Source organism: Tachypleus tridentatus, chromosome 9 (genome assembly GCF_004210375.1).
Source record: "Tachypleus tridentatus isolate NWPU-2018 chromosome 9, ASM421037v1, whole genome shotgun sequence".
NCBI classification, from domain to species: domain Eukaryota; kingdom Metazoa; phylum Arthropoda; class Merostomata; order Xiphosura; family Limulidae; genus Tachypleus; species Tachypleus tridentatus.
In genome coordinates, this window is record NC_134833.1 from 118791347 (window position 1) to 118816204 (window position 24858).

Here is a 24858-nt window from a genome sequence, read left to right on the forward strand (position 1 = left end):
AGTAACTGAAACGCAAGCAATATCGTTTCGTCCACCAGTCAGCCTAACTTAACACTCATCAGAAAACAGCAATCTCTTTTGCTCTTAACTGAACTGACGTTAAACGATTTCAAAAATATTTTAAACATACAAGTACAACCTAGCTTTTAAAAACGTAGATAATTTTTAAGGTAAATACACAGTTTATCAGAATGCATTTCTTATCAAAACTTAACAATGAAACTTAATATTTAAAATAAGTCCTTGTAATAACAATTTACATCATATTTATACATACGTTCATCATTCGACATTTATGACGTTTCCAAGAGTTAGATCTTGATAGATTAGTAACTTCACAAAACGATTATAAGGAAATCAATGTTTCTGACAAAAACGAAATCTTCAGTAATGAGGAGGGTTGCCAATTCTTACCTGGATTGCAGTCTGTGAGAAGTGAACATATGGAAAGAAGAACTTTAGATATGGTGAGAGCAGGGCTCCAGTTATCCTTCAAGATATCTAGACAAATAACTCCTTGACTGTTGATGTTACAATGGTAGATTCTGGTTCTAAAGGTTACCTGTGGCATCAAGAAGAATCCAATCTGGATAACGGCTTATAACACAACATAAAGTACCTATCTAGACTATCCCATCTACTTAACTAAAACAAACCTCAAAGACAAACCTTTATCATTCATATGTTTATCAAACCTTCCGTTAAACTCATTCAAACTTGCTGCCCCCACCACATCTGAAGGTAATCCATTCCAAAGGGCAACTACTCTGTTATACAAATAACAGTCTTCAGTGGAAATGACTCTTACTCTGCCAAAATCTATATCTCTGTCCCCTAGTCTTACAATTCTCACCATTAAATATGATGAAAGATGATGCATCAACATTTTGCTTGTTTGTCGTTAAGCACAAAAGGTACACAATGGGTTATTTGTATTCTGCCCACCACAGGTATCAAAACCCGATTTTTAGAGGTGTAAGCCTAACATACTGCTGTGCCACTAGAGGGGGGTGAATCAACACTATCAGTTCTCTTAACAACCTTAAACACGTCACTAAGATCCCTTACAACTATTCTTTTTTTTTTCTTTTTTCAAGAGAAGACAATGAGATATTTCATCTTCTCACATAACAACCCCTCCATTCCAGGCACCATTTTAGTAACTCTCACCTGAACCCTTTTCAACAATTCAATGTCCTATACAAAGAAATTATAAACTCTTTAGTCTCATATTCAATATTTCTGTAGACACAACCTAAAATTCTAGTTGCTTTACAACTAGCAACAGCACACCACTTGAATGATTTAAGATACTGATCAATTATTACACCAAAATCCATTTCTTTCATGACACTGTTAAAGTTATTCCCATCAAAAATTATACTTTAATTCAAGTTATGATAACTCACATGCACTATCATACATTTATTATAATTAAACCCTGTCTGCCATTTAGTTGCCCAATTCACTAAATGATCTGAATCCTTTTTGCAGGAAACTTCTTTGCAGCCAGCAACATCCAAGACCTCAATATCATCAGAAAATTTAAGGAATATATTGACCATTCCTTCACCTACGTCACTGATGTAAATAAAAAAGAGCAATGGTCCTAAGACTGAGTCCTGAGGTACACCACTTGTAACATTAATCCAGTTTGACTGAACTCAATTTATAACAACCCTCTTTCTTTCATCCAGCTACTCTTCTATCCAATTAGTTAACTTATCTCCCACACCTACAAGAAAATGTTTTATAAATCATTTATCATAGTTAAAAAATATTTCTGAACACTGAATTTTAACAAATTACATTTATATGGTGTTATTACGTTAATGTTCGAGTTTTATTTATATAAAACGTGAGAATACACTAAAAAATATCAATTAGCTACAACCTTAAACAGCCAGAAAAAAAAGGATAGTTTCTATATTTATTGATAACCCACTGTTCATTGAGTGTACTTACAAAATATTCAAATTAAGGATTAAAGCCCAATTAACAGACTTTCGTGACATATAAATTGCTCAAATGACAAGTTTTTCTCTCTCTTTCTTAAAACAAAAAAATGGGGGAATGTTATTTAGGTGCAACTACAATTGATGACATATATTTGAATAACACTGCCTTACTTTTGGGGGTTTGAATGGGTACTCAGGTGAGAAGTGGATGTCCAAGAAGAATACACCTCCTTCATAGACAGAACCAGGAGGACCCAGTATGGTAGACACCCATTCATACAAATTGTCTCCTTTTGGACCAGCACTACCAAAGAAAAAAATGCTGCTTAGTAAATGCAAATAAATTAAATACTAATATATATAATTCAATTTAAACATTAATGGCTGATGCAAAAAAAAACATCTATATAAATAACATTCATACACTGGATAATTTCTTATTTCGTATTTTAATGGGTTTTTTTAGTTCAGTTAGGGTGATAAAATTTACAGTGATCAATGGTAATGAACATCCTTCTTGGAAATAAATGCGCTAGAAGGATGTATTTAAATATCTTTAAAACAAAATGTAATTTATCAAAAACTCTCTCTCCAAAGGAATTACACGTTCAGCTCATTAAAATATAATGTAACCACACACATACATTTAATTTATTCCAACCGGGTTTAACAATATATACGTAACTTATTTTAAACTGTAAATAAACCCAATATATCTGTTCCAATGAAGGGCCAAAGCGACTCACTAGGCAAGGAGTAACGACCGCGTTGCGTTGTGATCCCTTCGCAACGACCAGGAAACCCAAATGCAAGACGTTTCGATTTTTTTTTTCTGTGTGCTTAAACGAACCAATGACTAAACGTTTGCTCTAATGCAAAGTTATACACTGGGTTATTTTAACTTCTGTCCGCTGCGGAGATCGATCCTAGAATTCTAGAGTAACATGTCCAGAGGTTTCCCACTAAGCTATAGGGGATGACACACTTACTATAATAATAATAATATAGTGCTTCATCTTACAGTTGCTTAATTTCAACTACAACGCATTTTGGTTACTGCAATTAACCCTCAGTAGGAGGAGAAATTACAGTTCACGTGAACACAATTTAGCTTTGTTTTTGTACGACCATCAGTTCTGATAAACATGTGTCACTCTAGTGCTATTATTACATTATACATTGCACTGCTGGACTTCACAATAAAATGTTTAGTAGATACCACAAAAACTTGTCAGTATACGCCACATGTGATGAGTACGAGGTATAAGTATATAGGACGTAACACTATTAACATACGACTGCAGCGAGTTATACAAACTATATATAGTTGGTGGGTATAAAAGATGTAAAACAAAATTTCGTTTTGATACAGTATTTGTGTTTTGATCATACGTGAATCAACTGAAAGGCACTTTTACAATTTTTAGAAGTAAAAACGTAAACAACGTACGTGAATTTACTTTTACAGTGTGATATCTATTGAAAAAAGAACACATCAGTTTGATACACTAGGTTTAGCTATAACAACCTATTTTTTGCAGGTTATAATTTTACTTCTGTCATATTCTTTTTAAACTGTTCCTTAAAGATGTGCCAGGGAAGCAATGTGTAAACATAATTAAACAGATAAGTTATAATTAATCACTGCTGTATGTTCTGAGATTTCAAGAAAATCATAATAACGCACGTATAAAGTTCATTCGTGACACAAAAACCAAACTATCGATTTTCATACAGTCGTTGAATCCAGGAATTTATTTTAAACCCTAGTTCTATACGGAGTAGACAAAGAAATTATCAGATAGACATTTTCTCTTGTCTCACTGAACATGATTAAATGTGGTGTTCAAATGCGCCATGACGTGCCAAGCTGTCTAAACACACCTATATTTATATAATCACGTGATATTTTTCGTCGCCTTTCCAGTAAAAGCAATAACGCACATAAAACTACAAAAAACTGACCACCTGTTATGTCTTTAAGCTTACCTTGTAAACTAACGTTTCTACTAGTTTTCTATACAGATACATTAAGCGTCAATATATGAAATTAAATAAATAAGTAGTGTATCAAACTTACCCATAAACCATACTTCATTTATTTCAAAACGGAAAGTCAGTTTCGTTTGAATTACAGTCTACAAGAAGCTTTATTACTTAACGGTTTAATTATTATACATCAATACTGATAACTTGTACATCGTTTCATGTACTTATTTCTGAGAAATCTTAAATTAAAATAAATTCTGAATGGACACTTTAATTACAAGTACTTGCGGCAGGGGAGAAATAATTAAATGTTACATATACTAGTCTTCAAGCTACCATTAATACTGCTCACGCACATTGTCATCCAAAGATATAATTCATTCTACAATCATATATTACACTGGCTGTTTCCTTTTTCTTGGCTCTTTATTTCTACTTATATTTTCATGTATCATCTAAATTTATTTGTATTAAAACTTTGCTTGATTTCTCCTTCATAATACTTGTTTTTGTATTTGTTCAGAAATTGACATTAATTCTGTTTGAGCTTTATCTACTCGTATTGAAACCAAAACCTAACTGAATCTGAACTAATTTGATTTAAATCGATCGAACAAGTAGATGAAATGTTGCACCCACACGAGACAGTCAACTTCTCTTCCTATTCTTTACTATGGCTTTTCTACTCCGAACATAAAAATAAAAATTGCACAATGAGATCCTGTAAAGCCTTTTTGATTGCATGCACACAGAAAATATCCATCAAACTAAATATGTGAGGACTAAGTTTCAGTTTAATCAAACATAACTTAAACACAACATTGTTAATTTTTGTTTGAAACTTGTTTTATGAAATTCATAATTTTCACCTCGAGAGACAATGTTTATGTTAATTACTCTCAATAAATGTTTATAAATTTAAATTAAGTATTGTATATATATATATATATTGAAATACTCGAGAATAAATTAGTATTTTGTGAATTTCGCACAAATATTCACGAGGGCTATCTTCGCTATCTGTCCCTAATTTAGCAGTGTAAGACTAGACGAAAGGCAGCTGGTCATCACCACACTCCGCAACTCTTAAGCTACTCTTTTAACACAGATAATGGGATTGACCGTCACATTATAAACACCCCCACAGATGAAAGGATGAGGATATTTGGTATGATGAGGATTCAAATCCGCGACTCTCAGATTGAGAGTAAAGCGCACTAACCACCTGGACATGTCGGGCCATTTAATGAAAATATCACAATAATGGAAACTTTATAAAACTTGTTTATGACTGCAATAATAAGCAGTCTTTTTTTAACACTATTGTTTTTAATCTTTAGTGTTATTTACCAGTTTAAACGTCTGTTCTCAGTTAAACGCAAAACTACACAATGGGCTATCTGTACTGTGCTCGTGCAGGAATCGAACCATGAATTGTAGGGTTAATAAGCCTTGAAAAGTAGCGCTTATCAACAAGGTGCTTAAATATCAGTCCCGATCTCTATTGCAACTTGGGTTGAATATAAATTAATAATAATTCCATCGTGAAAATAAAATTAGCCTAAAAAAACTTAATTTTTTAGGCCAAATTTAGTGATAGATCAATATTGACATTTCTTTTAGTCACTTCCCCGGTGGCATTATAATAAAAGCCAATCCGTATTTTTCGGAAGTAAACCTGCCATTAGAAGGCGAATACATATATACAATGATATAACAACATGCTGACTGACGTCATTATGTTGTGTGCTCGCTCGGGAACTATTACATAGTTTGTTGTGTATACCTAACTATAACACGAGCTCGTCTTTTCGCATATTTTAATTCTAAATAGCGACAAAGTGAGCTTGTTCTTCGATATTCATAATTAAATCTAATACACCTGGTTTGTCAGGAATATCAATCAACAACTATTTTGCACTTCAAAATGATTTAAGTGACAATTATACTGTGAATTCCATTTATAATGATACAAACATTTCTTCTGCAACAAGCAATACAACAAACCCTTACGTTGGCCCTAATGCAGATTTAGAACATAATGGAGGACCATGGTGCGAAGTAATCAATTTTTCGGCTAATGTTTGTGCTGGGAAGAAAAAGAAAAATTATGACTAAGGAAAAATGAATATAAATAGTTTGAATATAGTTTTCGTGATGGACCCGGCACGGCCAGGTGATTAAGGCACTCGACTCGTAATCTGAGGGTTGCGGGTTCGTATCCCGGTCACATCAAACATGTTCGCCCTTTCAGTCGTGGGGGGCGTTATAATGTTATGGTCAATCCTGCAATTCATTGTAAAAAAGTAGCCCAACAGTTGGCGGAGGGTGGTGATGACTAGCTGTCTTCTCTCTAGTATCACATTGTTAAAGTATGAACTGATAGCCCTCTTGTAGCTTTGCGCGAAATTAAAACGAAAAAAATCGTGACGATAAAACTCTAACTTTTTATTGTTGAGCATTTGTCGATGGACCAAACAATGACATGTAATTTCGAACAACAGGTTTTAAAAGACAATAAATAATACATGGGAAATTTCATGAACGTTCAACTTTATAGCTTTTATACAAGTGCAATCCTGAACAATTACGAGTACTTAAAAATCTGTGTCAGAAAACGTGTCCTCTGCGGGGACAAGACGTCAGAATGGATTTGACTGCGCGATAATGAATTATTTTGTTGAATTATGTTTAACTGACAAAATATTTGTCAACTATCTACACAGCTTACACATATATGAAATAATTAAGATTATTGTTTCATAAATGTTGTATTCTATCAGGAATTGTGTTGATGCACTGCAATGTTTTCCATCTGTCGAAAATCGAACATTGCTCGTATAATGCGCTACATAAAACCAACCTTTCAAATACAAGAGGGGTTTGATGGAGTCTACATCACACTGCACATTTATTGTAATTCTCTAACTACATACAATAACCAAGAGCATATTATCGACCTTGGAACTTCATATTTCAATTTTGTGGGGTCAATGCTGTGATGTGGCTGCAAGCCAGAGAGAAAAAGTTCATAAAGGTGTCGTTATGCGATACGTAACGAAAATATTTTCGCTCATTATATTTTACTGCTATGTTTAAACCTTGAATGCTCAGTTGATATACTTTCTATAAAATTCTTGTGTCTACGAACGCCTTATTGACGGAAGCTTGAAGATGAATGTTGTCTTTAAGAAAATGACATCAGAAAAGGACATTTTTGGTGGAAGTCTCTTATTAAATCACTAATCAACACTCATTGAAGCCACCGAGTAGAATATTAAAAAACAAAAATCTCTGATGGAATGGTTTATCCTCTATACGAAATTACAAATGGGGTATTCAAAGGCTAGAACTCCACATACTTATGTAATAGAAACGTACAAGTCCGCTATTCTCGCGAAATTAGGAGGAGATAAATTTCTATTTGAAAACCAAAAACTATTATGTATCCCATGATAACAAGATGGAATACCATTTCTAGATGTTATTTCTTTCTAGAGTCCTTCGGGAAGATATATATTGGCAATTCTCGCCACTTACAGCATCACTCAAGAAGATATTAATTCTGAAATTCATATCTTTTCTTTCTCGTATGTTCAGATATGGCACAAATAGGAAGAAAAGAAATTTGAAGGACTTCGAAGCTTTCGTTAAATGAAACTGCGTTGTAATCTTTAAACTCCTGGTTAATCTATCTATGCCTTATTTGATTATCTCATTGATATCTTTGTTTTGACAATTGAAAATCTATCTGAAGATTACAACAACAGATTATTGTGTTTATACCCTTGCACATCAAACGTTTTAAGCATATCCACATGCTGATAAACATATTAATCTCATAGCTACAGAATATCTCGCTTTCAAATATTAACCACAAGGTATCACGAATCAGTATCGAGCATATTTTATCTATTTACATTTTCAGATTATTTTCTAAAACATTGAGTAAATATAAAACGTGAAAGTTAAAGATTAAGTTACAAAAGAGATCGAAGGAAGGAATTTCATGAAAACTGCCCTCTCCCCTCCAGAATGGTTTATGTGCCAGACCAGGAATCCTAGGTGTCGTATTTTGCGCCCTGTTACCGCTATACATCACGCTACACACTTTGGGGTTGTGGGTGCGCGTTATATGACTGACTAATTGCGTGCAATAAGTCTGTTTCAGCAGACAGGCTATGTTTATAGTTAAAAAAATATTTAGAAATCTGAAAGTAAATGAGTGAAATTCGATAATATTCTATTATCCATATATTTTAATCTTTTTAACAGCATTAATAGAACATTGAACAAAGACATTAGATTATAAAGCTTTTACAATAACAAAAGATGTATAACAATAAACTGTTTCTTCTCTTCGTCATTTACTCGTTTTGAGCTTTTACATTAAAGCAAATTCATGTGAAATTGTTATCGCAATCATAGAGCAAAAGTATGTTTATCGGCCACAGACACTTGAGAACAAAGAGCACACGTTTAACTGTAAAGTTCAATAACCTGACCTACGGATTTAGCTGGCTCTTATTTCCCCACTGAATAAAGGTCTTAATACAGCATGTCCCAAGATTGCTAGCTAGCTAGCTACCATAAAATAGGGAAAGGAAGTGGTGTGTGCGCCTAACAAAGCAACACTATTTCGGCTTAGCAGAAAAAACAAAACGGTTCAGTGTGACTACATGATATTCTGTCTGGTTTCACTCCACTTGTTACTTTTTCACACTTATTTATTATCATTCTTCACAGTAATACAAATAAATACTTTTTGTTTAATATTTCCTACCATATCTTCTTCACTTAAGACAGTTTAACATTGTTCTTAAAATGATTATTATTTTCTACCCATACAGGCATTCTCAGAGTTGTTTTTATTGACTATCCCAAGGCATTCTCAGAGTTGTTTTTATTGACTATCCCATTCGCCTTTTACAATACCACACCTAGCTTCTTCTGGTCATGTTTCTTTGGGCACGGTTGTTTTTCTCACGCAATGGATTTACTGTAAATGTTTGGGATCACAAAAGGCAGGCGAGCAGGGGCTGTCTTGAAGAATAAGTGTGATTTTACAGGTGTAGGGTAAGGGGTAAACTTACACTTATTATCTACATCATACATATTATGTATTTATAAAGGAACATAAAGCAAGGTTTTACGAATGTGTAAAAGGTGTGTAGCCAATAATAAAGTAAAAATCATATGAAGAAATCCTTATTGTCCGGCACATTTTGCACGTAGTATCAGTAAAATAATAAATATAAATACAGTGGCACGTGGCATTTAAGACCAGAGGAGAAAGTTATAATTTTACTTGTGTCAGTTTAGTCATAATTTTTGCGCAAAGCTATAGAACGATTATCTACGTATAACCATCCCTAAAGATGAAAGGCAGCTGGTCAACAGCATCCACAGCTAACCCTTGCACCACTTTTAGTTACATTCCAATCGTACAACAAAAAGCTGGTATGACGTCATAATATTATTTCGCGCCACTCAACATGAAAATAGATAAAAATGAGCTGTATAACATTTCCTTGAAAATATCGATTTTTGTTCCCGTGCTAACTTGCAATCCCGTGAATTGACGAGGTCCAAATGTTTGAAAATCAAACGACGCAGACAACATGAAACCTAACGGAATGCAATACAAGTTTTAAATATATATATTGTTCTTCCCGTTTGTGAAAAACCGAATATATTTCAAAAGGTTTAATGCGAATTTCCTACGCACCAGCGGTGACTGTCCTTACCGACATCTGTAAATGAAAATTATTAGACACTTTCTCAGCCAAAAACGTTCAAAAACCCTTTAAAAAAAAAAGAAAAATGGAAGTAATGAAGTAAAATTCGTGAAACAAAAAGCAAAAAAACTTCTATGACCGTTTGCCAGAATTTTCACAGAGGGGGAGAGGAAAACCAACCGCATATTAATTTGAATTAAAAAAAAAAAGAGAAAGAAAATTAATTGCTTCAACAATAACTTTCACTTCGTGGCCTCCCTTCATATGTGCATTTAAAGAGGATGATGGATGACCAAAAATCGCTAAATTTCGAAACTGTCCAGAGGCTTACTGGAAAAGTTTTTCACCAACGAGCATTTCTCAAATGGTTATTGGTAACTTTTAGAACATAATAATTAGAGATAAACATGAAAGTATATTTTTACTTGAAATCAGTTTAACAAATCTTTTTTTTATTTATTGATTGTATATTTTGATATTCAAATTTCAAAAACAATTCAGCCTATCACTACAGTTCCAAAGATTTGATCAACTAAAACTTAGATTCATCCTATTTTTATATAAACTTTTCCATCTATAATACCTTGAAAACGAAGTTACCACAGTCATACAACAATATTTTGATCTTTTTTTAAATAAACAACAGCAATAAAAAAGGGCAGAACTTGTGAACCTAACCAAGTAACTCTAACTTATGCCTTAATTCACACAAAACAACTAGAATACTAAGGTTCGCTTTAATAATTATTACAACAAATTCAATATAAATTAAATTATAAAACAACTTATTCACCCACGACTTCTTAGCTCGTTTTCAATTAATAACATTAGGTATTCGGTATTTTACTTAACGTTTGGCTTTAACAATAATTCATTTTATTATCTTAAATAAGTTATTTTATATTATTTTACAGCTAAACAGAAATTATCTTATCCGTACCTTAAATATAGCAATAATTATTTTAATTTTTTATCGTTAGAGATGAATTGCTATTTTTGTTGCCAAGTGACAAACACGTTTATGTATAATTTCCTTTTTTAAATTCGTCTATTAGGTTACTTTTCATCTACAAGTGATAAATTTTATTCATTATAAATAATTTTATAGTAATATCTCGCAGGAACTATTTTTATTAAATTATATTGGGTTGAGGAATAATTCGTGAGCGTTTTTTCAAGTTAACAAAATATATTCATAAATGAAACGCTTTCGCAAAATATTTCATGTCATTTGGTAGATAATTTTTTGCTCTAATAGATGGTGTGTTTGATTTTCATATGTCTTTAATTTTTGCTTTCATTTTCAGCTCATTAAATGGAATGTCAAGTGGACAAAATCGAGCATTTTCGACACCATCTGCTTTTCGCATTTAATTTCTTGCAATTTCGTTTAAAACAATGCATACTATATACCTAGGTATTACATGAAATAAAGTATCATAAATGTTTTGGGTGTAATGTGTTCATGCATTGAAGTATTGTATAGTCTTGCATGTAATGCTTGAATGAAATTATTTAAAAACGCTCACGAATTATTCCTCAACCTAATACCTTTTTTGTTTCATTTTTATTATTATGCGATATATACATATAATAGATATTAGTGAGAATAAATCCTAATGTTTTGTCAAATCACTGATATGCTGTTTCAAGTGTTCCGCTCGTTTTCAAAAATATGTTTTTATTTCGCTTTCCTTAAGGGGTTAACTAGGTTAAGTGGAGATTAAGCGGTTTCTTGTCGGATTCTCTTACAAGAAAAACGCCTTTTTATTACGAGCCAAGTTCTTTTCGTCAGAAAATCATACAACAGTTAGCTCACTCTCGATCTTCGCTGTCCGTTGATCACCTGACCTAACAGTCACCAATCACTATTTTCTTGTGTCAGGAATTTGAATGTATTGACACATTTAAAACAGTGTTGAGATCTAGGAGATCAGATTTGTCAAATAATAGATTTTACATAGATTAAACAAGATTTTAAAGGACGATTTAAGCCGTGTTTTTGTGGTATCTGTAACTTTTACGCGAGAACACTTAAAATTCTTTCGATTTCTCGTAACAAATCAATGCATCTTTCTGTTGTGCGCAGATAGCCCTCGAGGAGCTTTGCGCGAAATTAAAAAACAAAACAAAAAACTTTGTTATATTACTCTCCCAGAACTCAAGTTCTTTCGTTACGTTAACTTTTATTTCTACAGGCGCTGTTTGGCTTTCGCATATAGTAATATATGTTTCTTCACGAGATAGTGGAGCGATTTATATTTGAAATATGGGTTATTACTGTTGTAGTGAAATCTAAATATAAACTTGGCTTTCACATAGTTAAAGTCACTGTTACTTTGTTTTACATTTTAATTAGGGAACAGTTTCATTAGTGTTTCTCGTTTATATACTACAGTTGCAGAGGGGGGGTATTCACATTAACAAGAGCTTATTTATCTACTAAAATTTTCATCGTTTTTTCTAGCCCCTTCCCCTTATACTTCACAAAAATACGACTTGCCATACTGGGGACTCAACAACTGTTTATTGTACTATCATACATTGTTGTTTGTAATTTAAACTCTAGAACTGTCATTAAATATTTGTTTTGTGCATAAATGTCTTGTATCTTGCTTTGTGACTCACAATTTAAGTGTAGCAATTCGTTAGAAAATAGTATGTCCAAGATCCGAAAAACTCTTCAGTTAGTGGCAGGCCTAAATTTTTTATCCGTTTGTAAGCCTAAATATTTTATATATCTCTTATTGTCAACTAATCGCATACAGTTCACCACACACGTAGACTGGATTGTATCTTAAATAAATAACCTAACCTAATGTGTCAACTTATGATGATAGTTTTCTTTGTGCTGTAAGGAACTCATACTTTATTAGTCCTAAGATAACAAAGTTATGAAGCAGTACCACTAACGATACGATGACAATTATGACACTAAAAGCCCAAATAAAAATATATGGCCCTCCTTCACCTTGATGACATATACAGAACAAAGAGATTACTGACCACTCCTGTCATGTACCGTGGCAAAGTTGTAACTTTTTTCTCTATTAATTCGGTGCCATAAAAAGAATACTATTACTTGTATGCTTACTGTTATCACGGCACATTTAAAATAGGGCTGTATTGATGAACTTTTATTTAATTTTATGGAAATCGATATAAATTGCCGAGACTCAATACGACAATATTCGTGTCACGTGCCTAGCAACGGGATTCACGGCTAAAAACTTGCAAGACAGGTGAGTTGAATAGAAAAACAGGAATGAAAGTGAGAAATTTTCTAAACAATATCAAGCGACAGATATAGAGGATGAAGGCACAACAAAAGTAAAACCACAAGGTTATAAGGTATAAAGTAGACCTGAAATACAAGTCTAAACTTGAAATTTATGCAAGTGAAAAGTAACATCAAAGGAAAGATAAGTACTAGTGTTTAAACAACACATTAATATATACAAGATTAAGCAATATATACTGAGGATTACGATACAACGAAGAACAAATTTCATACTAGATGTGGAATACAAAGTATATCAATTGCATTCGACGACAGCAAAAGAAAATGGACGATACTACTTTGAATGTGAAAATCTGATTAGTATAAAGAAAGACTGATAAATGAGACAAAAATTAGACTAGAAAATTAGAAAGTTGATAGAAAAGGAAGTCAAGGCAAGTAAAAAACATTGCCAAAAAATGTTAGAATGTTCAACAGAATCCTGAAGTAGTTAACAACAGATATAGCGATACATACTAAACAACTGAATGTTATAAAAAGGCTAGGTTTCGTATGTTGATTCACGAATTATATTAAGGAAGAACTTAACACATACTGAAACCGAGTTAAGTAAGATGTCCTAATGACATAAAGGCTATTAGAATAAAATGTGAAAATTATTTAAACAATTCAAACTGAACCATAATAAACAAAATATTTGTTATAAAAAACAAAATCAATAAAAGGAAATAAAAATATAGTCGTTTGTAAAGCAGATAAAGTGAAACAAACTGTAATATTTAACAAAAGTGATTATAACAAGGGTATAGAAGACAGGGTGAAATAAAGTACATACAAAAAGTTAAAAATAACTCAATAAATATATACTATAGAAAAGTAAACACTAGTCTTAAAAATAGTATAACTCGTCAAGAGAAAAACAATGATTAATACCAAGTAGATTCATTGCACCAATGTTTTATGCAGTAGCAAAAATACACAAAACAATAACAGTTTTAGACCCATAGTATCAAGTACACATGCATCATCTTAAGAAATGGCAAAGTTTATAACACGAAAGCGTAATTTGTGAGAGGTAAAAACAAATATACAGTAAAAACCTTCTATGGAATTTGTAGAGGAACAAAAACAGAATTAGAAAAGGAAGATTGTGATTTACTAAAACTTCAGTAGAAGATGCAATCACATGCTTTGAGAATAGATAAACAGAAAACAGAATGCCAGCAACTGAAATTATGTACATATTGAACTTATGAGTGTGTGTAGTAAACCCATTTTTCCAAGTTAACAAAAATAACTATATGAAAAAGAGGGTTCATCTAGGAGATCCATTCTCCTTGTCACCACTGTTATACGTTTATATGAACAATTTTGAAAAGAACAGTAAAGAACCATCAATTCAATTCACGCGTGAAATTGACATCAACGTTTTAGATGCACTAGTTAGAAAAGAAACAGAAGGCAATATCTGCTGTTGTTATGCGTAAAGAAACGTCATATAAAACTCAAAAATCTCTGCATTTTACATTATGTTTATAGAGCTTTAAAATATGTTCAGTAGAGAAAGATTTAAGTAACAATTATTATTAAGTATATAGCTATAGAAAGGAATTTAACAAAGGTACAAGTACAGTTAAAAATATTACATTAAGATATATTTATGAAGAAAACAAAGTTTACCTTATGTTCTAGGTTGAACAAGTCAATTATAAGTGAAGTATTTGAAAAGCATCATAATATTTATCCTATCTTAAAACCAATAGCAAAGCCACATAGAGCCATCTGCTGTGTTCATTGAGGGGAATTAAAACCCGTGATTTTAGCGTTGTAAATCCGAAAACTTACCGTTGTCCCAGCGGGAAACCCAATAAATGAATATGATAGCGAATACTAAAGATAAAACAGGTAATAACAAGATAGAATATGAATGCAGTAGTATTTATATTGGACAAACTAAAAGAAATTTAAATTAAATATTGTAAGAACAAAGGTTATATAAGAAATAATAAAATAGAAACCTCAGCTATAGCAGAACATGTAAAAACTACCCAACTTACAATATTATGAAATAAAAAAAATTAGCTCAGCCTCGTAGTATTGTAGCGTTATATATTACAGAGCATTACAACTGATGAAGTAAAAACAAAACAAAGACTAAGTAGAGATGAAGGACCAGCAAGTCAATATGTTGATATATGATGACATATATTACACAGAGAATTCTACCAAGGAAATACTCAAACAATAGTGAAGCAGTGCAACGGGAATAAAAATATAGAATATGTCTTGTAACTCCCGATGATGATGAATGTCACGTGGAAACTTGTACAGCGTTATTTTAAAGTATAAGCCATCAGGCTTCAACAATTTTAAATTGTGCACTACGAAACGTTCTTTTAATTATAATCTTAGGTAATTTTCATGTTACGAATAAAAGTCCTTAGCTTACAGTTTAAAATTATTTGCATGATATCTAGGACCTACTAAATAAATATCTGGAGTTTGTTTTTTCGGTAAAACATTGTATTTCATCTTTTATTTTCTATATCATAATATTAACTGCAGCGAAACGATCAATGCACATTCAACTTTAAGTTAAATATGTTTTGTTTTCTTTTGCCTTCTTTGAACGAGTAGTTTATTTCAGTTTTTAAAATTACCTCCACGATTTCAACTGTTAACCTTTTCGCTGCTGTTTTCTTTTGCTTCTATAGTTTTTATTGCCCGTGCAGAAACACTTTGTCGTCCATCAAAAGCGCTAAATCACAGCAGGAACTCATTAGCTGTTCCACATATACAGCACCTGATCTTTGTATAAGCATGAGCCCGATTTTTTTCTCGTGAATTTGTCTTTCCAAAAAAACAAACTTATGTAGCTTTCAAATGTTTATTTTTGAACACAAAAAATGACATCTATCACTAAAGCAGAATACCCCCAAAAATACAATAACTTATCTGGTTTTTGAGTAAGTTTTAAATATATTAAAAATTCCTTCAAACATCGAATAAAATTATTATATTCGCACGCAGAGAAATTACGTCAGATTGTTATTCTATGGCAACTAAAATCAAATATCCGTAATGAGTTTGTGTTTGTAATTCGCTGGAAAACTACAGAAGTCTATTGCTGAAGTTACAAGTTTCCGAAACTGAGAAATCAGAGCTCAGGCGCAGCACGTGTCAAAGAAAAATGAAGGTTGGGATCTTTTAAGTTTTCTTTCGATATTACCAAATCAAGACTTTGATCATATAAAAATGTTTATTAACATACATTCATAATAAAGTGGTTTAAACACGTAATACCAAAAGGTTATACGTAATACGTGCATTTTTATCCGCTATTAAAAATACGAACGAAAACAAAGGCTTTTTAGACGTTTATCAGACTTCCCGCCATATAACACACTGGAAATTATCAACAGAAACAATTCACTTGTGAAACAGATAACAGAATTAACCGAAAACATAATTCATGTTTTGGTGACTGACGTCCTTTAAATGTTGGTTTTTTTAATTAATTCGGTTGGTTGGTTGGTTTGGCGTTTTACGGCGCGAAGCAACTTGGTTATCTGCGCCCAGTTAATTAGGAAGCTAAATACAATTGCAGTTACCTTTACACACTGTTATTGGCTAACCCAGCTAAGGAAAACTGAATTTTATACAGCTTATTTCACTTTACTGTATTAAAAAAAAAAATGCGGAGGGGAAACCTATTTGATATTTTACTACAAACCCTTTAAGCAACAATAAATGCAAAGCAAGAGATGCTTGCTGAAGATAATACGGCAAAGGCCTATGGAATAGAGCCTATTTATTACTTTCTTGTTACTAAAACTTGAAGACGGATTATATCTCTAAACTTTCCGACCATAAAGAAAATACACGCTTAGTAACATTCAGCGAAATATACGGAACGATTTTTAGAGGTAACTGTCATTTCCTTCCTCCACCGCCAATTGTGTTCATATGCCTTCGGGATTGGTTTGTGACGTAGTGCATTATTAACTACTGTATGACACGTCATAAAACAACTTCAATCTTGTTGCAGGAGTTCACGAACTTTCTGTATTCACGACTAAAGTGAGTAGACAAGCAATTTTTTGAGACCCATGCTTCACTGGAAAAGGTGAGGGCAGCTTCTTTTCTAAGGCATTTCACTTAAGCCTAGTCTGTGCCTTATACGTTGTTTTGCGCCCCGCAGCTTGGAAAACTCTAAAAAGGTTCTCCAGTTTTCTCTGAACACAAGACCTTTCAAAATGTAACAGTAAAATGTCTAAGCATGTAAAAATCTCCCACTCATACCCCACAAAAACGACATCGGTCGTCTTCTAAAAAACCTGAAGATTGTAGAAGGACGATTACAAACAATCTTAAACCATTCATGGTTTAACAGTGACAAATTTAAAAACAAATCAGCTGGACCAGTCTTAAACAAGAAAGTTGGTCCATTCGTAACAAGTAACTTTTGAGTCTTGACACATTTTCAAAGTAAAAGTAAAATACTTTTCTTCAAACAATCAAACTTTCTGTTCTATTTTTTCTTGTATTTTAACACTTAAGAAAACATCTTCCTGGGTGTATTACAGATGCAATGAAATCATTACTGCAAGTCCTACAGTTCACAAAAACTTCAGTTTTAGCATTAAACACGTAACAAACAGCATTTGGAAGGCTAAATATCATTCAGAATTTTGTTGTTGTTAACGTTTATCAACAAATATTACATTGAATTAGAATTTTGACATTTGATGCTTAGAAAAGGTTAGTCGGTTTGGTGTTTAACGGCGCAAAGCAACTAGACTATCTGCGCCGCTTAGAAAAAGAACTATCAGACATAATTATCTCATATTCAATCTTTGTTAGTTTAATCGGCTGTGATAGTAATTGTGAAAAAAAGTACCGATGAAACTTCCTATTGAACTATGACGAAAAAGAGTTTAAAAAAAACAAGAGAAACTAATACAGTTAATTTAAAATACAACATGAATACACATGCCTCATGAATTAACCTTGAAGTCGTGCTACGGTATAAAACAAATACACAGACGTCATATGAAAGCAACTCCAACAAAAAAAAAACAAAATGTACCATACGAAACACCGAGAAACATTTTTACAAATTTGAGAAGTGAACAAAAAAACAACATAGTAAGTGATAAAGTTAAGATAACTGATTGTTGTTTTGTTGTTGTTTATTTATTTAACAGAAAGACGAAAGTAAAACCCGGGAATTTTCTGTTTCCATCGCGATCATCTTGGTTTAGTTTTCAAACGTCCTTGAACCAACTTAAAGAGTCACTGGCCTACAAAATGTGCAAGCTAAATAGGTTTGTGCTAGGCTGTTTCAGTTAGCGAACGGCCTCCCACTTTCACCTGCCCAGAAACACAATTCAATCGCGTGACAACTGCGATGCTAGTTATATATGTGCGAACTAAATAAACGTAAGATACCCAATAAAGCTGAAAATCCATTCTGGGAATGCTACTGTTATAGCAAAAGCATACATATATTTTAACGCAGTGCAAGTTGTAGTACAGTTAATTGCAAAGCTTTATTCTTCAACTGAAGTTTTCAATGTTTTTTTCGTTATATTCACAGGTTAATTTTAACTTAAAACATTTAGGTAATTGTACATAAACACAAGTTATCGCAATTTAGCTGCAGCAGGTTTTGTTTAATACGTTTCTTCCATCGTAATTCATCTGGGAATTTCCTTGGTAGCTCAGTTCAAGTATTATAATTTTTATTACAATTAGTATAACACCCAACTAAACTTACATCACTTAATACTGTCTTAACCCTTTTTTTCTAGGCATTAAAGGTTAAAAATTGAATATCAATTAAGAAAATATATTTTTGATCGACTGTCGAATAAACCAGGTAGTTATCTAAATGATAGTTTACACACCGCTAAAAACCAGATTTCAATACCTGTGGTGGGCAAATTGTGTAGATCTGTGCTTAATTCCAATTAGCCAACCAAATGATAGTTTATTGTTTGACCAAACAAAAATTTATTATATGACCAAGCTTTCGGTAGGAGTTAACTTATGTTTTGAAAGTGATGATTTCTCACTAATTACAAACACACAATATTGCAGTTTATCAAAAGTTTTAAGGCCTTTACCGATTACTTCTTTCACACGCGGTAAGTATTTCTCTCTTCTTTTTATAACAAATTTATTCCCGTTAAATTTAATTACCGAAACATTGTGCTCACAAAAATATACTAAACGTTCTTTCATATTTTAATATTCAGATAAGCCTGAACCTCATAATTTACTTCAAATTCTAGGGAATGCTTCACGCATCAACTTTTGTTCCTACCTCCCCTTCCCCCTTCTGGCAATTTTGCAACAGAGGGTCGGCGCCATGGGAAGCCTTGCCATTCAAGTTAGGTTCTCTGCACCCCACAATTGCGGACTCCAGTTTGATACAAAAAACAACATACGACAAATATAACTAAAGCAAAAACACAACTGAAGCTAAATAACAATGAGTAGCTTAGACCCAACGGTTTCTAATACCTTACTAATAATTATTATTTAAAAATAATAAAAGTCCGGGTTATTCTTGTGAACGTTTTATAACAATATGCTGTCATATATTTAGTGACGTGGAATAGCAGTGGATACCAGTTTTGGCAAAGGAAAATTCTTTTAACTTTCATTAAAATAACTGCCAGTTGGTCTAGTGGAAATCAGTTAACCGAATTCGGTTACGTTTTCTAAAATCTGTCTCCTCCCTCCAAAGCGTACATGCATCCGCTAGGACTTTTGCAAACCCTCTGTTCTTCACACTTACTGATCTGTGTCATCAATGAATAGTAACTATACCGAAAAAAGACAAGAGTCCACAACAATCACAAAGAGTAGCTATGTGATACTTGAATGCATAAAGTATGCACAACAGAAATCAGTTGGTATATTGTTATACAATCTTATTTACGTTCACTCAAGTTCTTAGAAATCTATAACAGCTCCACTAATTCTTGAAAATTCATAAATGATATAGAACGCACTGTTAAAAATAATAATAGGCCTGACACTAATGTCTGATGTAGCGTAAATTAATCGAGCGCTTGTCTAAAAAAGGGATTGACATCATAACAAAGCATAATATAGTTCCCCTAACAGAACTAAAGGAAGAAAACAGAGTGCAAAGTAATCATTTAATACTGGCTACGAGAAGAGAGAGAGAAAAAAGACTGGGTTCAGGGTAATTACCAAACAGTAAATTCACCATGATATAACATAAAAATGTAACATAACATTCATTTTCTTTTCTATATCAAAATCTAGTATCTTCTGGATGGTCAACCAAAAGAAAGTACGAAAGTTGGACATCTAATTCCATCTGTCCTGGAAATACTGATGTATACAAGCCAGTTTTTAAAACAAATTCTGATACACCTAATTTAAACATCTAAAGTCATCTGTCCTGGAGACTTTGAAATACACAAGTCAGTGTTTGTGAAACAAATTCTGATACGCCTAATTTAAACATCTAAAGCCAACTGTCCTGAAGACATTGAAGTATACAAGTCAGAGTTTGTAAAACAAATTTCAAGTAAGACCCTGATTTAAAATTCTGAAGACAACTAAGTAGAATAATTGGAAACACCCGAGTTAGAAATATAGAAACATCTAAGCAGGAATCCTAAAGAGTATTTCAAGAATAACAGTTTAAAAAAGATGAAAAAAATAATAGTCTGTCCAGATGAGGTTCCACTGTAGCCTGAAACATGCGAGATTCTGAAATTTAAAAAAAGAATTACACAGAATATACTTGACAGTAAGTATAACAAAATCAATAGTATATCGTTATACATTCTTATTCACATCCACTGAAGTTTTAGAGATATATAACACTTGTTACAAAACAGGTACAAAGTCCACAGTTGCTAAGATTGTTTGTTTGTTTTGGAATTTCGCACAAAGCTACTCGAGGGCTATCTGTGCTAGCCGTCCCTAATTTAGCAGTGTAAGACTAGAGGGAAGGCAGCTAGTCATCACCACCCACCGCCAACTCTTGGGCTACTCTTTTACCAACGAATAGTGGGATTGACCGTCACATTATACACCCCCACGGCTGGGAGGGCGAGCATGTTTTAGCGCGACGCGGGCGCGAACCCGCGACCCTCGGATTACGAGTCGCACGCCTTACGCGCTAGGCCATGCCGGGCCAGTTGCTAAGATAACAGCGCATGTTGTAAGTACAGACTCAACACGACACATAATAAACAGGTACTGAGAACCAATGACAAGATAACAAACAGTAAGAAATACAGGGTACACTTTCTGCATAAGTAGTCGGTTAACATTTTACCAAAAACTTGTACATGCGAATAACAAGAGTTCTGATAACCTCTCAAACCATACTTATGGAAGTGGCGCATGAATTATACAACACAATAAATGTTTTCTGAGATTCAAAACCTTTCACTTCATCCTTTACCTACTGTAATATTAAAAACGAACTAATGACCACACAACCATTAAAGTTTGTTTACAGCAATAAATTGTATATATTGCCATAGATCTGCCACCATAGTTTAAATTTTGGCTGAAAATTAAAAACATTAATTCTTTGGAATCTCCTCACTTGTGAAGTTATCGGCAAAAAGGTGTTTTGTTTGTACTCCATAGTTATCATGAACCACGATATTGGTTCATAACATGAATCGCAACGAGTTTTACTTATCCACTGATAATAATTTTCGCACGTAGTGGGGGCCGTGTCTTTGTCTGGACATATAACTGTTCATTGCTATACATTATATACAGAGAATTTAGTTACACAGAAAATATAAATGCTCACTTTTCTCTCAAACAAATCTCAATGACAATTTTCAGCGGCAACTTAACATTTTACATCTTGAACTAATGCAATCAAAAAGCCAGTAGCTACAGTAAATCATCACGCACCGTATCGACTAACAGCTATGTTTATGATCATAGTCAAGCTTAATAAAAGCCAGCAAACACGATAAAAAAGGTAAATCTAAAAACTTGCAAATTGGGATTGTAAGAAAAGCAAGGAAAGAAGACAGGAGATACCGTAGATAATATTTACTCAAACTATAGATCCTATTTTGACTCCACAATATGTATCTTTGAGTAATAGTATAGGGTCAAAATAGGGGATTATAGTTTGAATAAATAATGTTTACACGATCTCCAGCATTGTTTTCTTGCTTTTTTTACGATCCCTATTTGCAGGTTTTTAAATTACCAATTGTTTATTTATCTTGTATCAGTCATGAGTTATAAGAATTCCAAATATAAGTTCTGTATTACATCACCAGTGAAATACTGGGACCACTTGAGTAAACGTCTTAAACTTATTCCTTAACATATGCATGCACACCACTTACACGTTGTAACGCTTATTGTATTCGATTTGCACAAGGCGATTTCGTTCTAACAATGAATAGCTCTCTTGTTTCTCTCACTACCGTAATATGAGTGTCGTGGGTTCGAATCCCCGTCGCACCAAACATGCTCACCTTTTCAGCCGTGGATGCGCTATAATGTGACGGACAACCCCATTATTCGTTGGTAAAAGAGTATCCCAAGAGTTGGCGGTGGGTGTTGATGACTAGCTGCCACCCCTATTGTCTTAAAATGTAAAAGTAGGAACGGCTAGCGCAAATATTGAGTAGCTTTGCGCGAAATTAGAAAAAAAAAAATCTCTCGCTACAAAATCGAATTTTCTTTTGTCAGTCACAATACGATGTATTAAGTTTATCATGGCTTTTTAGCGAACTGAGAAAATAATTTTACATGTGAGAACAGAGACAGACACATAGATTATGTAAACCTTGTATTCTCAACTGATAAAACAGCATCTTTAGTGAGCATAGGTTTAAATCTTAAAACATCGAACATAAAACTTCTGACAAAGTGATGTCGAAAAAAACCCACTTGTAGAGAAATATATACGTAAAAACGGCTCGTTTGGGTTGAGAAAATATCTTACATAGAAGAGCGAACAACGTTTCGACCTTCTTCGGTCATCGTCAGGTTCACAAAGAAAGAGGTAACTGACCAGAAGCTGACCACATGTTTGAAAGGGGTTGTGCAACTGAGTGTCGGAACGTAGAGGGCGATGTAAGATGTTTGAATATATAATTTTATTTATTTTATTATTTTAATATAGGTATAAAGGCTTTCTTTTATATTGGTTTATTTTGGGTTTAAGTTGTTGTATAAGTAAGGCTTTTTTAATTTTGCGTTTGTTTATGTTTCTTTATTTAGTATTTGAGTGTTTTCTATGGTTATGTTGTGTTTATTTGACTTGCAGTGTTCGAAAACGTGTGAAGGTGACTTTTTATGTTCTTTGAATCTGGTTTCCATTTTTCTACTTGTTTCTCCAATATAGAAGTCGTAGCAGTTATCACATTATATTTTAAAAATAATGCTGGTGTGGTGTTTGTCAGTGTAGTTTTTACATAGTATAGACCTCAGTTTTGTACCTGGTTTTTCAATAAATTTGGTATTAACTGAAATGTCATATTTTGTTACTAGTTTTTGCCAAATGTTGGTTATTTGTCTGCTGATGTCAGGAATATATGGTATACAGCAGTATACAGTAGACAGAAAGCAAAATCAACCAACAAAAGTAAATATATCTCACGAATCAAAAAATCACGAAACCATATACTGCTTATATAACTTATTAAAGTCCAAACCACTTTTAATATAGACAAAAACTAAATGTTAAATTTTAACAATATATTTTTCTCTCTTTCTCCCTACTTCCATGTAAGGTTAACGCCTTTAACATCAAATATTAAAAATGTGACAAATCAAAATATGTGTGCCTGTTTGTGAAAACTGGATTGTAATATTGGTTTGGTTTGTTTTGAATTTTGCAGAAAGCTACATGAAGGTTACTGTGCTAGTCTTCCCTAATGTAGTAGTGTAAGACTAGAGGGAAGTCAGCTAATCATTACCTCCCTCCGCCAACTCTTGGGCTATTCTTTTACCAACGAATAGTGGGATTGATCGTAACACTATAGCGCTCCCAGACTGAAAGGGCGAACATGTTTGGTGTGACAGGGATTCCAACTTGCGACTCTCGGATTAGGAGTCAAGTGCCTTAACCACCTGGCCATGTCGACCACGGATTGCAAGAAACCAGTACCAGAACCATTCCAATACCTTGAACTACAAAATCTTACCACTACTATTCTGTATTTCTTTAATGACAGAATATATACCAGAGCCATTCCGTATTTTTTGAACAAAATAATCCGACCAGAAATAATCCCTTTGTTTCAAAAGTGAAAACAAATATAGTCTACATCTCTGAATGGGAAAAACATGATAAAACCAAAATCTACAATACAGTTGGAGAAACTATTTGCCATATGATTTCGATGTCAATGTTTCATTGGGTATCCATACGATTTCGATATCTGTGTGCCAGTTCTATTTAAAGACAGACTATCAGACGTGTTTCTGTTTGTTTTTGTTCTATTCAGCCGTTTTAACTTGACAAAGTCCTAGTTTACGCTTTCATTACAAGTCGGTCTTTGAACAAAAATTAGAACTAATTATCCCTTACAGCAAAAGCAGTAACTCCAGCAGAAGATATAAATTGATTATTTAATGTAATTCTTAGTCAAGAATGTACAAGAGACTATCATAACTTCACAACATTTATTTTAGTCCAAGGCACACAACTTTAACAAAAAATGTTGCGAGGAACACACATTAAAACCGAGAGCAACACACGACTCTCATACATGAAACATGAATTACAAATCGTTAGAGCATGGCGTAACGTACCGTCTTGCACTCGTACACCAAATGAGTAATAATACAGAATACAACTGGTTTCGTCCACAAAAGTAATTTACATAAACGATGCATTTTATTTATTTACTTTTCTCATATGTGACTTGTCCAAAATTCCACGGCACAC

The 24858-nt window shown here is 33.1% G+C and overlaps 1 protein-coding gene across 3 annotated transcripts in view; it reads right to left on the bottom strand.

The window, feature by feature from the left end:
- Positions 1-24858, bottom strand: part of LOC143226183 (ubiquitin-conjugating enzyme E2-24 kDa) — a 62295-nt gene that overhangs the window by 11886 nt on the left and 25551 nt on the right. For all 3 annotated transcript variants that reach the window (XM_076456800.1, XM_076456801.1, XM_076456802.1), the window contains exons 4-5: positions 2130-2262; positions 415-562 (exon numbers count right to left, since the gene is read on the bottom strand). In XM_076456800.1, the coding sequence (XP_076312915.1) occupies positions 415-562; positions 2130-2262 (281 nt within the window). The remainder of the gene's footprint in view (positions 1-414; positions 563-2129; positions 2263-24858) is intronic.